Genomic DNA, 16,684 nt, shown 5'->3' with positions numbered 1-16,684 from the left:
TGAGGTGCATTATGCTGCTATATATGACTATGGGGAACATTATACTACTATGGGGGTGCATTATACTACCATATATGACTATGGGATGCATTATACTGATATGGATGACTGTGCTCTAGATAACGGTGTTATTTTCTGCAGAGACAAGTCCTGACTGGAAGAAGTGATGATGGTGTGCGCTGGATGAAGATGAAAAGCAAAGATGAAGGACTTCAACTAGAGACATCACTGGTGAGTCAGAGAGTTACTTGTACACTTACATTATACCATATAAACAATATACAGAGCTCCTGTGTATAATGTCTCTGGTGATCACTGTATTACCTGTACACTATACACTATATACAGAGCTCTTGTTTATAATGTCACCGGTGATCACTGTATTACGTGAATACTGACACTATACACTGTGCGCTATATACAAAGCTCCTGTGTATAATGGCACTTATGGTAAATTTAGTATTGCTTTTTTATTAATGATCAGTATAGTAGTATTCCGTCACTATGTGGTTGTAATATGTGGTCCACCCATGGCGTAGTCATATTTGTCTCTTGTATGTGGTATTATTCTGTCACTATGTGGTGGTAATATGTGGTCCGGCCATGGTGTGGAGGTATTTGTCCCTTGAATGTGGTATTATTCGGTCACTATGTGGTGGTAATATGTGGTTTGGTCATGGTGTAACGGTATTTGTCCCTTGTATGTGGTGTTATTGTTAATTTTAAAAATTGTATGTGACACATTCCCTTAACCCCTTCGAACCGAAGCCTGTTTTCACCTTCCTGACCAGGCCAGCATTTTACAATTCTGACCCCGGCCATTTTAAGAGGTCATAACTCTGAAACGCTTCAACACATCCAGGTGATTATGAGAATGTTTTCTTGTAACATATGGTACTTCATGATAGTGGGAAAATTTCTTTGTCATGACTTGCGCTTATTTGTGAGAAAAAAACAAAAATAAGTCGAAAATTTTGCAATTTTCAAATTTAAGTTTTTATACCCTTAAATCAGAGAATCATATTGCACAAAAGAGTTAATAAATAACATTTCTCCCATGTCTACTTTACATCAGCATGATTTTGAAAACATTTTTTGTTTGGAAGTTATAAAGCCATGTTCACACAGTGCGTTTTTTACCGCGGAACCGCAGCAGTTTTGCCGCTGCGGTTCCGCAGCTTTTTTCCATGCAGGGTACAGTACAATGTACCCTATGGAAAACAGGAACCACTGTGCACATGATCCTGAATTTCAAAAAAAAAGCCGCGCTGAATAGCTGCGGGAAAAAAGAAGGAGCATGTCACTTCTTTGTCCGAAACAGCAGCGGTTCTGCACCCATAGACCTCCATTGTGAGGTCAAACCCGCAGTAAAACCCGCAGATCAAAAATATATCTTATTGCGGTTTGTGGTGCAGAACCGCTGCAGCAGGAAGTGCGGGGAAGCGGCCGGAAGTGCGTGGGCGGAATTGCTTGGGCGGAGAGACATGGAGGCATACCGTCGCATGGGGATCGTGTCGGCCGTTTGATTGATTTGGTATGTGTGTGTGTGTCTGTGTGTGTGTCTGTGTGTGTGTGTGTGCGTGTGTGTGTGCGTGTCCCCATGCGACGCTAGTGCCACCATTGTGCTAAGTCGCCGTATGGGACTACTACTCCCATCCGGTATTAGGATGGGAGAGTTGTCCCTGTGTCCGGCGACTTAGCACAGTTGTAAAGTTACACAAAACACACACAATACACATACATGACACACAGTACAGTACATACAACATATAACACAGAGTATATACTCACCAACAGCACACTTGTAGGCGAAGCCCTCGATCCTCCAGGAAAAAATCACAAAATAAAAAATCAAATCCATACTCCCTGTCCGCAGAATCCATAAAACGAGTGTCCCACGCCGATCGGCTGCTCTCCGGCGATACACTGCCAGGAGCGAAGCTCCTAGCAGTGTATCGCGTACTGTTCCGGAGTTCAATGACTCCGGCATCTCGGTTAACGGCAGTACAGCTGCGTTGAACTTTCCCACGCAGCACTGCCGTTAAGCGAGAGTGCCGGGGTCAATGACCGCCGGTAAACTCGCTCGCGCATGCGCAGTGACACACCGACAGGAACTATGGCTCCTGTCAGTGTGTTGCTGCAGCCGTGGAGAGCAGACATATCTCTGGATGTGTCTGTTCTCCATGGAAGATCTTCGTGGGATACGTGATACGTGGCACTTAAATACGTGGCAATTAAATACGTGATACGTGTCACTTAAATACGTGATACGTGTCACTTAAATACGTGATACGTGTCACTGAAATACGTGGCACTTAAATACGTGATACGTGGCACAAATACGTGGCACTTAAATACGTGGCACTGAAATACGTGATACGTGGCACTTAAATACGTGATACGTGTCACTTAAATACGTGATACGTGGCACTGAAATACGTGGCACTGAAATACGTGGCACTGAAATACGTGATACGTGGCACTGAAATACGTGGCACTGAAATACGTGATACGTGGCACTTAAATACGTGGCACTTAAATACGTGATACGTGGCACTTAAATACGTGGCACTTAAATACGTGGCACTGAAATACGTGATACGTGGCACTTAAATACATGATACGTGGCACTGAAATACGTGATACGTGGCACTGAAATACGTGGCACTGAAATACGTGGCACTGAAATACGTGATACGTAGCACTGAAATACGTGGCACTGAAATACGTGATACGTGGCACTGAAATACGTGGCACTTAAATACGTGATACGTGGCACTTAAATACGTGGCACTTAAATACGTGGCACTTAAATACGTGGCACTTAAATACGTGATACGTGGCACTGAAATACGTGATACGTGGCACTGAAATACGTGGCACTTAAATACGTGATATGTGGCACTTAAATACGTGGCACTGAAATACGTGGCACTGAAATACGTGGCACTGAAATACGTGGCACTGAAATACGTGGCACTGAAATACGTGGCACTGAAATACGTGATACGTGGCACTGAAATACGTGGCACTTAAATACGTGATACGTGGCACTTAAATACGTGGCACTTAAATACGTGGCACTTAAATACGTGGCACTGAAATACGTGGCACTGAAATACGTAGCACTGAAATACGTGGCACTTAAATACGTGGCACTTAAATACGTGGCACTGAAATACGTGGCACTGAAATACGTGGCACTGAAATATGTGATACGTGGCACTTAAATACGTGGCACTTAGGCTATGTTCACATTTGCGTTGTGCGCCGCAGCGTCGGCGCCGCAACACACAACGCAAACAAAAACGCAGCAAAACGCATGCACAACGCTGCGTTTTGCGCCGCATGCGTCCTTTTTTTGATTGATTTTGGATGCAGCAAAAATGCAACTTGCTGCGTCCTCTGTGCCCGGATGCGTGCGCTGCAGTGACGCATGCGGCGCAAAACGCAAGTGCGACGCATGTCCATGCGCCCCCATGTTAAATATAGGGGCGCATGACGCATGCGGCGACGCTGCGGCGCCCGACGCTGCGGCGCAGGCCGCAAATGTGAACGTAGACTTAAATAGCTGGATAGAGCTGGATCCGCGGGCTGTGATCTGGCCTACGCTCAGCACTCTGCGGAGCGCTGTCATTCAAAACACGTCCACTCATTTTGGTGTTTAGTCCCAAAATGGAGGATGGAAGAAGAAAAGGGTTGGACAAGGAAATGACATCATTTCTTTTTTTTTTTTTTCCCCACTGCAGTTAAAGCTTTATTTGTGTCAAACACAGACAATCTGCAGAGAAAACTGCATAAAAAACCGCACTAAAAACCGCATAAAAAAACGCATCAAAAACGCACCAAAAACGCACCAAAAACGCACCTGCGTTTTCTGCCAAGAGCTGCGGTTTTTGTCCTGAAAAAAAAGGATTGAAATCAGGAACGTGTGAACATACCCTAAGGGTTAAAAGTTGACCAGCGATTTCTAATTTTTCCAACAAAATTTACAAAACCATTTTTTTAGGGACCACCTCCCATTTGAAGTGACTTTTGCAAGGGAAACAGGAGAAAATGGACAATACATTTTGTTGTGCAATTTCTCCTGAGCATGCCGATACCCAAAATGTGGGGGAAATCTACTGTTTGGGCACACGGCAGGGGTCAGAAGGGAAGGAATGCCATTTCACTTTTTGAATGTAAAATTTGCTGGCATAATTAGCGGACACCATGTCATGTTTGGAGAGGCCGTGATGTGCCTAAACAGTGGAAACCCCCAACAAGTGACACCATTTTGGAAACTAGACCCCTTAGGGAACTTATCTAGATGCGTATTGTGGACCTTGAACCCACAGGTGCTTCACAGAAGTTTATCAAGTTAAGTTGTGAAAATAAAAAAATCACATTTTTCCCAAATAAATCTTTTTAGTTCTATATTTTGCAATTTCATAAGGGTAACAGGAGAGATTGATCCATGCAATTTGTTGTGCAATTTCTCCTGAGTATACCGATACTCCATATGTGGGGGAATACTACTGTTTGGGTACATAGCAAAGCTTGGAAGGAAAGGAGCGCCATTTTACTTTTTGAATGCAAAATTTGATGGAAAAATGAACGGACGCCATGTTGCGTTTGAAGAACCCCTGATGTGGAGTGCCCGCTAGGACCCTGGGGTACGCGGGCCGGGTCCGGTGGTCGTTTAAAGGGGTGGTAATGGTGGCAGAGACCCAGTCCGTGGCCCTGGGCATCCAAGTAAAAGGAAAGGACTTTTAAGGGGTTATTTGAATAAAGAGTGATCGTGACGGAACCTGTGGTATTCGGTCAGGGATGACCGATGATGCTTAAAGGGGTCCTCTGGGGGTGATGACACTGCAGCAAGGATGGTATGGCTTCCCACAGGTGAAGCTGGGTCCCCAGGGCTCCAGGTGTAATAGGCAAAGAGGGTGTGGTGCCAGAAAGAATCAGAGGACACATGGTTACAGTCTCTTTACCTGTTTACTGGTGGTGAAAAGCCACAGTCCAGGGTACTGGTAACAGGTAATGGTGAGGTCCAGGCAGCCTGGAAACTATTTGGGATCCCCTTAGCTGGGTGGGATTAGGAGCCTTCCTTGTTGCGCTGTAAGGTGCGTCCCTTGCTGCATATGGCTTCTCACAAGGTCCTCTCTCTTTCTATCTCTGTGTCCTGGGAAATTACCCTCAGGCAGTGCGAGCCTTTTTACAGGTGTCTGTATTTATCATGACTCCGGGCTCTGGATGCTGCTGTGCCTTCGGGTATAGATGTGTGCAAGCAACTTTTAATCTCCGGCCCGCTGCTTTCTGCTGTGGGGCATACAGTCCCACAGACCCTCAGACTCCCGGTGTCCGGTTCCTGCGCTTCAGCATGGAGGGAGCCCAGTCGCAGCTCCCTTCCAGCTCCTCACTTCTCCTGTGCTCCTTCCTCCTTCATTGTCTGCTACAGACTACACTATCTCCTCCTCCAAGCCAGAATATATATATATATATATATATATATATATATATATATATATATATATATAAATATATATGAGTTCCCCTGAAACCGGGTCTAGAGCTCCCCCTTCTGGCCTGGTGGTAGAACATGTTGCATGTATTGTGCTACCTGTTAAAGGGATCCTCCTTGTTTCCTGGCATGGCATCACCCTCCCTGAAAGGAAGGCAATTCCACTGTGGTACCCGAACTCCTGGGGTGCCACAGATGTGCCTAAACAGTGTAAACCCCTCAAATCACACCATTTTGGGAACTATACCCCTTTGGGACCCTATCTAGATGTGTATTGAGCACCTTGAAACCCCAGGTGCTTCACAGAAGTTTAGAACGTTAAGCCGTGAAAATTTTTCCCACAAAAATCTTTTTTAGCTACAAATTTTGTATCTTCACAAGGGCAAAATGAGAAAATGGACCCTAAAGTTTGTTGTGCAATTTCTCCTGAGTTCATCAAAACCGCATATGTGGTCAAAAACTACTTCTGAGGCACAGTGCAAAGCTCAGAAGGCAAGTAGCACCATATTACAGTGCAGATTTTGCTGCACTGGTTTGACGGTGCCATATTACATTGTCAGAGCCCTTGAGGTTCCAGAACAGCAGAACCCCCATAAGTGACCCCATTGCAGGGGTGCAATGATTATATTGACACCATAGGTGTGTGAAACCTTTATACCATTGGGCAGTGAATAAAAAATAATTTACATTTTGACCACAAACATTGTGTGTTAGCCCCAAATTTTACATTTTCACACTGGTAAATGGGTAAAAATGGCAACAGAACTTCCACAATTTCTGCTGAATGTAGAAATACCCCATATGTGGCTGTACAATACTACTTTGCCATACAGAGAGATTCGGGAGGGACAGAGCGCTATTTGCCTCCTGGAATGCAGATTTTCCTTTACTAGTTTGAGGATTCCATATAAAGAGCCCCTAAGTGCTAGAAAAGCAGAATCCCCTTCAAGTGACCCCATTTTGGAAATTATACCCCTTTGGGAATTTATGTACAGTTGTAGTGACGATTTTCACTCCATGGGTGTTTTCCAGAAACAGGCAGCATTGGATGTTGCCGAGAGAAAATTGCAAACTGCAGTTATAGTGACCAAAACGCTGTAGTGACCAGGACATTATGCCCATCTCGTGCTTCTGGATACACGCACCTGTAAATTAGGCGGGCTCTCATCATTACAGAAATGCCAAACATGTGGGTGCTAAATGTGGTTTAGGCATACTGGGGCTCAGAAGAGAGGGGGGGGCATTTGGATTTGGAAGTAGAGAATTTGGTGAATTTCTTTAGGGGGGCGAGGAGCCATTTAGCTTTTCCAGAGCCTTTGTGCTACCAGTAACGTGGAAGCCTCCTATATTTCCTTTAACAGATGACAAATCTGAGTGGGAACTTGCTTTTTTATGTGGATTGAGTTGAAGCTTTTATTTGGAACATTTTACATAACATTTGGGATCACATTTATCTGGTGCTCTACGCTGACCACTTACGTTGGGGTTTCCATCTGAATTTCTGAGTTACTTTATTCAGATACAACCACCAAGGGATATATTCATTAAAATAAGGCAGCAGATTTACTCTGGACTCCATCTGGCCTCTGTTAAGCGGTATCCTTTTGAGAAGTGCACAAAACTGTGGCCACTGGCACTTTTATTCAATCCTAAAAAGATGGACACCGCCGGATCACAGGTCAGACGGCATCCACAGTGCCTCCATCTGCCTCATTATAGGGAATCTTCCGCTGGGGGTTCTGTCTGAATCATGGATTTTAGAGATTTACATGGAAACCCCGGTGTAAGCGCTCAGTGCAAAGCACAGGATAAATGTGCGCCAAGCCTTACTGCGATCTTTGGGAGGCAGAATGAAAAAATCAACATGTGAAGAACTGGTTTTATTTATTTTTTACGCCGTACCTCGTGCGGTATAAGTGATTAGGCGACTTTATTCTTTGGGTCGGTGCGATTACAGTGATACCAGATTTATATTGAGTTTTTATGTTTGGCTGCTGTCACACACTAAAAGACACTTTTTATTGCGAAAACTAGTTTTTGCATCACCATATTTTGAGAGCTATAATATTTTTATGTTTCAGCCAACAGAGTCATCTGAGGGCTTGTTTTTTTGCGGGACCAGCTGATGTTTTTATTGGTACCATTTTCAGGCATATAATTGCTTTCTATTCTGATTTTGGGGAGACAGAATGAACAAAAAACAGCAATTTAGGAATTGCTTTTTGTTTTGTTTTTTTTTTAATCCGTTCCACGTGTAGTAAAATTGGTAAGACCGCTTTATTCTTCGTGTCAGTACGATTACAGCGATACTTCATTTATATCTTTGCACTTCTTTATTCTGAGAGCTATAACTTTTTTATTTTTCTGCTGACGGAGCTGTATGGTGGCTTGTTTTTTGAGGGACAAGATGTTGTTTTCAGGGGGTCCATTTTTATTTACATCCGTCTTTTTTATCACATTTTATTGCACTTTTTGTTTGGCGGCATGATGATAAAGCATTGTCTTTTGCCTCTTTTTTTTTTTTACGGTGTTCACTGAAGGGGTTAACTAGTGGGACAGTTGTATAAAGTGGGTCATTACGGACGCGACGATACCAAACGTGTACTTTTACTATTTTTTTTATTTACATAAATAAATGCATTTAGTGGTAATATATATATATATATATATATATATATATATATATATATATACATTTTTTTTTCCTTTATTTACGGATTTAAAAAAAAATATATTTTTACACATTCTAATATTTTTTACTCTTCTACGTTGTCCAATATGAAACATTACTATAATGCATCAGATAGCATTGCAGAGTATCAGATCAGGATCTGACAGGCAGGGAAGGAGGCATGCTCACAGCAGGCACTCACAAACCACCTTCCCTGCAGGACCCGGAATTACCTGGCGGACTACTTGGAGCCGGAGGTCTCAATGGAGACCATGAGGACAACATGATCATATCGCGTTGTCCTGATGGAAGTGTGCAGGGACCCCCTCCCTGCACGATGCTCCTCTATGCCGCTGTCACAACTGACAGCGGCATCAGAAGGGCTAAATGCCCACATTCAGTGATAGCACCGATCGTGGGCGTTGCAGCAGGATGTCAACTGTTACATACAGCTGACACCCGTAAGCAATCGCTGCGGCGCTCAGTGTGAGGCCACACCATACATATATTTCTGTTTGCAGGAACGCACCTCCCGCAGAGCAATATATGTACGGCGCACGTCGAGAAGGGGTTAAAGTGAACCTGTCATCAGGTTTGGCTGAAATGAGATACGGCCACCACCTTTCAGGGCTGGTATAATGCTGTTAGTCTGTCCCAACCTGACCTGTAAGAAAAGAAAAATAACTTTCATTCTACTCACCTGTGAGGTGGTCCAGTCCGAGGGGTGTCTCTCTTCTTTATTTGGTGCCTCCCATCTGCTTACGATCGCCATCCTCCTTCTTGCTTCATGTGGATGACATGTCCCTGCATCATCCACAGGCTCCCCGGCATCGTGCTCCTCTGCAGGCATACTTATCTGACCTGTTGAGGGCAGAGCAAAATACTGCAGTGCGCAGGCGCTGGGGATCTCTGACCTTTCCCTGTGCCTCAGCACCGCAGTACTTTGCTCTGCTCTCAACAGGGCAGAGAAGTACGCCTGCAGAGGAGCGCGATGCTAAGGAGACTGTGTGGATAAGGCAGGGACGTGTCATCCACACGAATAAAGTAGGATGGCGACCCCACGCAGATGGGAGACAGCGGGAAGAAAAAGAGCGACACCCCTCGGACCACCCTGCAGGTGAGTATAATAAAAGATATTTTTCATCTCTTACAGGTTAGGGCAGATATACAGTGGAGCGCCCCCAGATGCAGGGCCGCGGGGTACTCGGTACCGGGCCTCTCTGTCTCAGTTCTGGGGTTATCACGGTGGCTAGACCCGGTCCGTGACCCTGCTAAGGGGCGTCCAATGAAAGGTGTAGGTGGTGGTGCGTGATGCAATTCGCGGTGAATAACGAGGACACAGGGTTGCAGTCTCTTTACCTCTTTACTGAAGGCTTCAAGGTCCTCAATCCAGAGTACGGTTAACAGGGCTGTCTGAGACCGGCCGGTCCGATGGCACCTCCAGAGTTCCCTTTACAGGTGGAAATCTGTGCCTACCTTCTAGCGCCTGTGTGTTGTAGTACTTCCCTGCTGAGCACCACGGGATAGTCCTCACAACTGTTGTGTCTGTTTCTGATGTTCTTCTGATGTTCTTTCCCACAACTTATCTCTTTTCTGATGTTCTTCTCCGTCCCCCAGATGATATGGATAGGACGCACCCGTATGACGGGTAGGCCTGGAGCTCTTCCGGGACCCTAGTGACGCCCCTCTCCCACAGTTGCCCCCTATGTCTGCTTAGGTGTTTTAGGTGAGACAGCCAAACTATAATTAACTGTCCTGCCGTTGGTTTGAAGTAATGCTTGGAGCTCAATACTTCCTCGGCGTTCCGGCCACCGGCTACGCGCCTCAATAGGATGTTGCCTCGGTCTTACAGCACGACTCCTATTAGTGTTATCTCCTTTTTGCTTTGATCTCGTTTCTCACTCTCCACAATAAACCTCGCTTCTTGTCCTTTCTTGAGATACCGCCGCGATGTAGTGCATGCGCGGTTCCTTAACGTTCTTTCCTGTTTGCTAGGCCTCTGTCAGGATCCCACCCCTGACAGGGACCCCCCTGAATCTTTCCCCGCAACACCCTCTGCCACAGGATGTTGCCTGGTTCCAATCCAGTCAGCTTCTGTTCTAACTTTCTATCTAACCCCCAGTTTTACCAGATTGTGAGGAGTGGCCTAATACATAGCGCCCTTTGCTCCCCCTGGAGGCCAGACTATGAAGTATATTGGTGTCTGTGATACCTGGTCAGATGAACTCCTTCAGTGCCATCAGACGTACCATCACTCCCCTTAGCGGCGGAGCATCAGTACTGCAACGACCAGGACTCTGGGGCGCTGCACTCCCCCCGGTTAAATCCAGTACTCCCGGACTGGGAAGAAAACAACAATACATGTCAGCAAAAGACATACAAATTTTGAAATGCAAATAACAAGTAATAAGTAGAAATAACAGTGCTTCCCTTTATGGGAGGTGAGGACTCTTGAACGTTACAAACATCGTTAAATATCTTAAAAAACACACTATAAATAACTTCTATTACCCAGCCGGGTATTCTACTAAGTGCAAATGCTGAACAATAATTTAACTTTGCCTCTAAGGACGTGTAAGCTGAATCCACTAAAGGCCTATGATAAAACTCCTAAAATATAAATTAACTTTTCTTTCTAAGTGCAACATTTTCTATTTACTTTCTGATTTGTCTTATGCAGGACCGCCTGTCTATCTGCCCAGGCCTACTGCCTCTTTCTTAGTACAGGATCACTGAGCCATCTCTGTATGGCTCCTAGGAGGACTCACCCACTAACCCCTACGGGTTCACTTTCCTGTCCTCATTTTCTAGCATATTATTAAACATTTTCTATAATTAACTAACTACTTATAACTTTTCTATGTAAAACATTATTCTTAAGGCAACATTGTACATTAAGTGCAAACGGTGAACATTCCCTTTAAGAGGGAACCAAGTCTCTTTGAGGTAGTGCAACTACTCATGTTGCAAGTCCGTGTAAGGCAGGAACTCCGATGCTGTTTCCAGGAACAGTTTCTTCGCAAAGAGTTCTCTTTCTTGTAAAACCAGTAGAGGGCACCCTTAAGAGGGTGCGAACTATTTACAGAGCAGTTTGTGAATCATTCACCATCCATGATTCAGTAGTCTTTAAAACAGTGGTAAACAAAACAAAAAGGCAAAATAGGGATCCCGGGTCAACTAAGGGATCCCTTTAAGAGATAACCCTGGTCGGGTTATAGCAGCAGCAAAAACACAAAAAGACAGTTAACTATTTACATACTTGTGGTTCCGAGGTTTATCCTCACAGAAGGTTACACTGCATCAATTGGTGACGGACGCTCACCGGCCGGGAAGGCTGCGGTCCTCTGTCCTCAGCGGATGCAGAATCGGTATGATTGGTTGGTCTCCCAGACGCGGTCAGATCACCCGGCGTCTGGATTCAAATGTCAGCTGTGGTTGCAAGTTCAGTAGCGGTGATGATGCACACCGTAGCGACAGTAGTGGTAATGGTCAAATCTGGGTTGGTCGTAATCGGGACAGCAGGTGGCGCTACGGCCGGCTCGCTTCGTTGGACGTCTCGAGCGCACCACTCCTGCGCGCTCCAGTGGCGAGTGTAGGTCACCTGGTCCCCTTTACATGGTAGCTGTTTGTAATATCGATTGCGGGTCGGGGTTTTCACATTGTAGCTGGTAAAGAAGATTTCTGTCGGCAGTCCCAGTTCTTGTATAGAGCCCCAACCCCGCTTCGGGTGAAAGGCTAGTACAGTCCCCTGCCAGACCGAGTTCCTCCTGTTGTGTTCAGTCTTTGGTCTCTGTACTCTCGGTGGGTCATTTGGTTCTGTCTCTTTTTGGTTTTGCCATTGTCGAATTAAGCATTGCTTATACTGTTCACAGGTGAGCGCAGCAATGCTGAGGCCCTCCTGCCTGGCCCCATCCAGCCCGATCCGTGGGGTATCCCACTGGAAAGTCACCCCCTCTGAGCTCACATCTAGCGGTTTCCCCATTGTTGTTGGTAGCAGAGGCACCAGCTTCTCCATGGTGCCTGGGGTTAGTATTACTAGCTCAGCGGTGAAAACTCGGTTATTGTCGGGCTGGGGAGTGGTCACGGGAGCCTGGTCGGTCGGGAGAGCAGGATCGGTCGGGGGAGCAGGGGCGCTTTCCATACCTGCATCTGATGTGATTCCACCGATGTCGATCGGTTCCGTTGACAAGGACACTGGAATCGGCTGCAGCCCGGACCGCGGTTCTTCCAGGGCGGTCTCCTGACAGCTCCGACCTCCATTTCTTCGCATCGGCTGGCTCCATATTCGGGATAGGCTGGCTCGGCTCCGCCACCCGTGGCTCTGATCCTCCAGCTGCGGTGGGTTCGGGTCCATCTCCGGTGGGCGAAGACAGGCCGGGATCACTCCGTCGTCGCTCTGGGACTCGCTGGTCTCCATCCCTGCTCCGGGATCTTCGGTGGCACATGCACGTTGCCCCTCCATTTTCTGAGGGCGTAGCATTTCTTCCTCCCGTTCCCGCCGTTGCAATTCAGGGGGCGGTTCTCCTCTGCTTCTTGGCAGGTCGTCATCTCGCAGCAGTAGTCGGAGGGGGCGGTCGCCACTTTTGGCGCCGCTTGAATAGTCTCCTCCCATTGCACGCCCTTCTTCTTCGTCTGCGCTCCCCGTGGCGCTGCAATGGCGGCGGTTTTGGCGGGAACTTTTGGTGGCAAGTGGCAATCCACAGTCTTTGTAATAAGTCACAGTCCAAGCACAATAAATCACAGTTCCAAGGCACACATGACCTGATTCTTCAGGCTTAAGTAGATCCTGTTCGTTATGCCAAGTTTTGGAGCGCCCCCAGACGCAGGGCCCCGGGGTACTCGGTACCGGGCTTCTCTGTCTCAGTTCTGGGGTTATCACGGTGGCTAGACCCGGTTCGTGACCCTGTTAAGGGGCGTCCAATGAAAGGTGTAGGTGGTGGTGCGTGATGCAATTCGCGGTGAATAACGAGGACACAGGGTTGCAGTCTCTTTACCTCTTTACTGAAGGCTTCAAGGTCCTCAATCCAGAGTACGGTTAACAGGGCTGTCTGAGACCGGCCGGTCCGATGGCACCTCCAGAGTTCCCTTTACAGGTGGAAATCTGTGCCTACCTTCTAGCGCCTGTGTGTTGTAGTACTTCCCTGCTGAGCACCACGGGATAGTCCTCACAACTGTTGTGTCTGTTTCTGATGTTCTTCTGATGTTCTTTCCCACAACTTATCTCTTTTCTGATGTTCTTCTCCATCCCCCAGATGATATGGATAGGACGCACCCGTATGACGGGTAGGCCTGGAGTTCTTCCGGGACCCTAGTGATGCCCCTCTCCCACAGTTGCCCCCTATGTCTGCTTAGGTGTTTTAGGTGAGACAGCCAACCTATAATTAACTGTCCTGCCTTTGGTTTGAAGTAATGCTTGGAGCTCAATACTTCCTCGGTGTTCCGGCCACCGGCTACGCGCCTCAATAGGATGTTGCCTCGGTCTTACAGCATGACTCCTATTGGTGTTATCTCCTTTTTGCTTTGATCTCGTTTCTCACTCTCCACAATAAACCTCGCTTCTTGTCCTTTCTTGAGATACCGCCGCGATGTAATGCAGGAGCGGTTCCTTAACGTTCTTTCCTGTTTGCTAGGCCTCTGTCAGGATCCCACCCCTGACAGGGACCCCCCTGAATATTCCCCCGCAACACCCTCTGCCACAGGATGTTGCCTGGTTCCAACCCAGTCAGCTTCTGTTCTAACTTTCTATCTAACCCCCCCCCAGTTTTACCAGATTGTGAGGAGTGGCCTAATACATAGCGCCCTTTGCTCCCCCTGGAGGCCAGACTATGAAGTGTATTGGTGTCTGTGATACCTGGTCAGATGAACTCCTTCAGTGCCATCAGACGTACCATCACTCCCCTTAGCGGCGGAGCATCAGTACTGCAACGACCAGGACTCTGGGGCGCTCCATAGAGCATTATAGAATGCTGTATATCAACCCTGAAAGGTGGTGGCTGTATCTCATATCGGGCAAACCTGGTAACATTATGTGTTGTGGAATATAATAGCAAAGTTTGCCCAGAAAGACTGGACTTGGTCTTGTAGGGACCATATGAGCACAGAAGGGAGAGAAGGTAGATTCATTCAGTAAGATATAAGGAAGGTAACAGCATCATTACCCTCCGCTTTCACTTAGAGGCCATCATAATATTTTTCTTCAAATGATTTTCTAACTTGTTAGCTTTTTCTACATACGCAGTCATTAGACTTTGTAGTTTACAGATCAGGGCAGGTAAGGGTGAGCATCTTCTAATTTCAAGGGGAAGGTGGATACTCCAGTTTGTAAGCTCAATATAAGAAGGAATTTCAGTGCCCAAGTAATTGGAAAAGTTTAGAGTGGAGGAACATGTACGGGGTCTAACGGCAGAATGGTGAACATATGATTGTGATATGTCTGGACTACACCACCAATAAAGCAGTGAAAGCTGATGACTAAGAAAAATCTCTGACTGTATTTACTACTCACCTTGGCGATTATCTGTAGGAATCTGCTCTTTACTCTGCTCATCCCCCCTCACACATTTCTCTGTAGTATTAATGTTGGTCTGATCTTTACCCTGAAACAAATTTTGCACAAGTCACAGACAGATGGAGAAGTCACATCTATGATCAGCTCGAATCCTGCCTTCTCCACCGTTCTCATTACGCAAGTATAAAAAACATATAATATTAGTGGATAACACATGGCTGATCACTGGACCTTCACAGCCATCTACACATCATAGGGGAGATCTCATGACACCTTCTCTCCATCTACCTGATGATCCTGAGGAACATTGGGATCTTCCTGTTTACAGTCCTGTGGAAGAAGAGGATGGGGACATCTCTCTGATGTTGTCCTCTTACTGGATAGATCTGAAAGAAACACATTTGTGACATACAGATAATTATAGGCTGTGTGTATTTAGTTCTGTCTATTACCTGGTGATGAGAGGGGCTGGGGAACCTCCATCATGACGTCCTTGTACAGATCTTTGTGTCCTTCTAAATACTCCCACTCCTCCATGGAGAAATAAACGGTGACATCCTGACACCTTATAGGAACCTAACACATACAATGATACAGTTATCTCCCCGAATCCGTTTATAGGGTTACTGTATAATGCCCGAGTATTCCCAGCAGTGTCACCTTCCCAGTCAGCAGTTCAATCATCTTGTAGGTGAGTTCTAGGATCTTCTGGTCATTGATGTCCTCATGTATCAGGGGGTGAGGTGGAGGCCCCGTAATTGGGCTCAGGGGTCTTCCCCATCCCTCAGAAGTAGGGACCTGACAGTACTCACTAGAGGTTTTCTTCATTACTGTGTAATCCTGGTTATGGAGAGACACATTAATAATTCTCACTACAGACATTTCCAGAGTCCTCACCTCTCCAGTTCTGTCCATCTGTTATAGATAGTACGATATAATGTGGTATTATCAGAATCTCTCACCTCTCCAGTAAGCCTGAAGAGAATCTCTAGGTTAAGTTGTAATAGCCTGTCCACCATTTTGTCCTTGTCCATATCCAACCTTTATTGGTAAATCAGAAAAAGATCTCCACTGAGAGGATCCAATATCGTTGAGAACTAGATGTGAAGAAGATAAGACCGATATAACATCATAAAGAATCCCATCTAATAATACAAATACTGGAGATAATAAGAGGAAACATATGATGAGATATAATTGCAGTTGTATTCTCTAGTCTTGCACGGACTGCAACATAAGTTGAATTGCTGACCAAGTCATCTCCTCCATGTACCCAATCACTGGCTATGATGGTCATTGCTTCAGCAACTAATTGGCCATAGGTATCACAAGTTTGTTGAAGCTGACTCAGTAAAGTTCAAAGCAAATGTCTTTGTTGTCCAAAACTCACAAATGAAAAGCAAACGGTATCGTCTGAATTGCAGCCGGGCTGAGACCGGTTGCCGTTGGTGACTGCACCACCATGTCATGCTGAGGGGGCACCAGGCGTTTGCTTCGCTTGGCTCCGTGTTGCCTTTACACACAAGATGGACCTTGCAGAATGTGCTGTTCAGTTTATACTGATAGACTTTCAGTCATACATGGACATTTATCACATCACATCCCTCAGATACATCATACACATATATCGGTGGCAGAATAGTAACAAGAGACCTAGTCTACAGTGTCTGTGTGCATATGCATTGTCTGCTAGCAAGTCTTAACCGTCCGCCATCTTAGCTAAAACATGTCTACAAAAAGCACCGTGGACCCATCTGCAAGTGAAGCACATCAGGTTCCTGATACCATAGATGCTGCAGGAGCAAAGTCCACACTTACTGCAGAGCAGGACGTACGACTCAGACGTGTAACCAAGCCAACACAAAAGGCCAGAGAGAACTTTGAGACTACTAGAGACGAGTTCCATGATAACCTAGAACATTTATGGGGCAGAGTTGATCACTATTTAGCAGCTCTTCCACACTATCACAGTGACGCTGCAGTTTTAACCGCCACATTGAAG

At 46.1% G+C, this 16,684-nt stretch overlaps 1 protein-coding gene across 1 annotated transcript in view; it reads right to left on the bottom strand.

The window, feature by feature from the left end:
- The window catches only part of LOC143766217 (uncharacterized), a 45,641-nt gene extending 29,814 nt beyond the window's left edge, over positions 1-15,827 (bottom strand). Inside the window, exons 1-5 of the mRNA XM_077253722.1 lie at positions 15,645-15,827; positions 15,343-15,522; positions 15,135-15,258; positions 14,971-15,068; positions 14,680-14,770 (exon numbers count right to left, since the gene is read on the bottom strand). Coding sequence (XP_077109837.1) covers positions 14,680-14,770; positions 14,971-15,068; positions 15,135-15,258; positions 15,343-15,522; positions 15,645-15,716 — 565 coding nt within the window. The 5' untranslated portion in view covers positions 15,717-15,827. The remainder of the gene's footprint in view (positions 1-14,679; positions 14,771-14,970; positions 15,069-15,134; positions 15,259-15,342; positions 15,523-15,644) is intronic.
- Between the last annotated feature and the right edge of the window lie 857 nt (positions 15,828-16,684).

Source organism: Ranitomeya variabilis, chromosome 4 (assembly GCF_051348905.1).
Source record: "Ranitomeya variabilis isolate aRanVar5 chromosome 4, aRanVar5.hap1, whole genome shotgun sequence".
NCBI classification, from domain to species: domain Eukaryota; kingdom Metazoa; phylum Chordata; class Amphibia; order Anura; family Dendrobatidae; genus Ranitomeya; species Ranitomeya variabilis.
The sequence above is the reverse complement of the archived record's forward strand: the minus strand, read 5'-3'. Positions and strand labels throughout refer to the sequence as shown.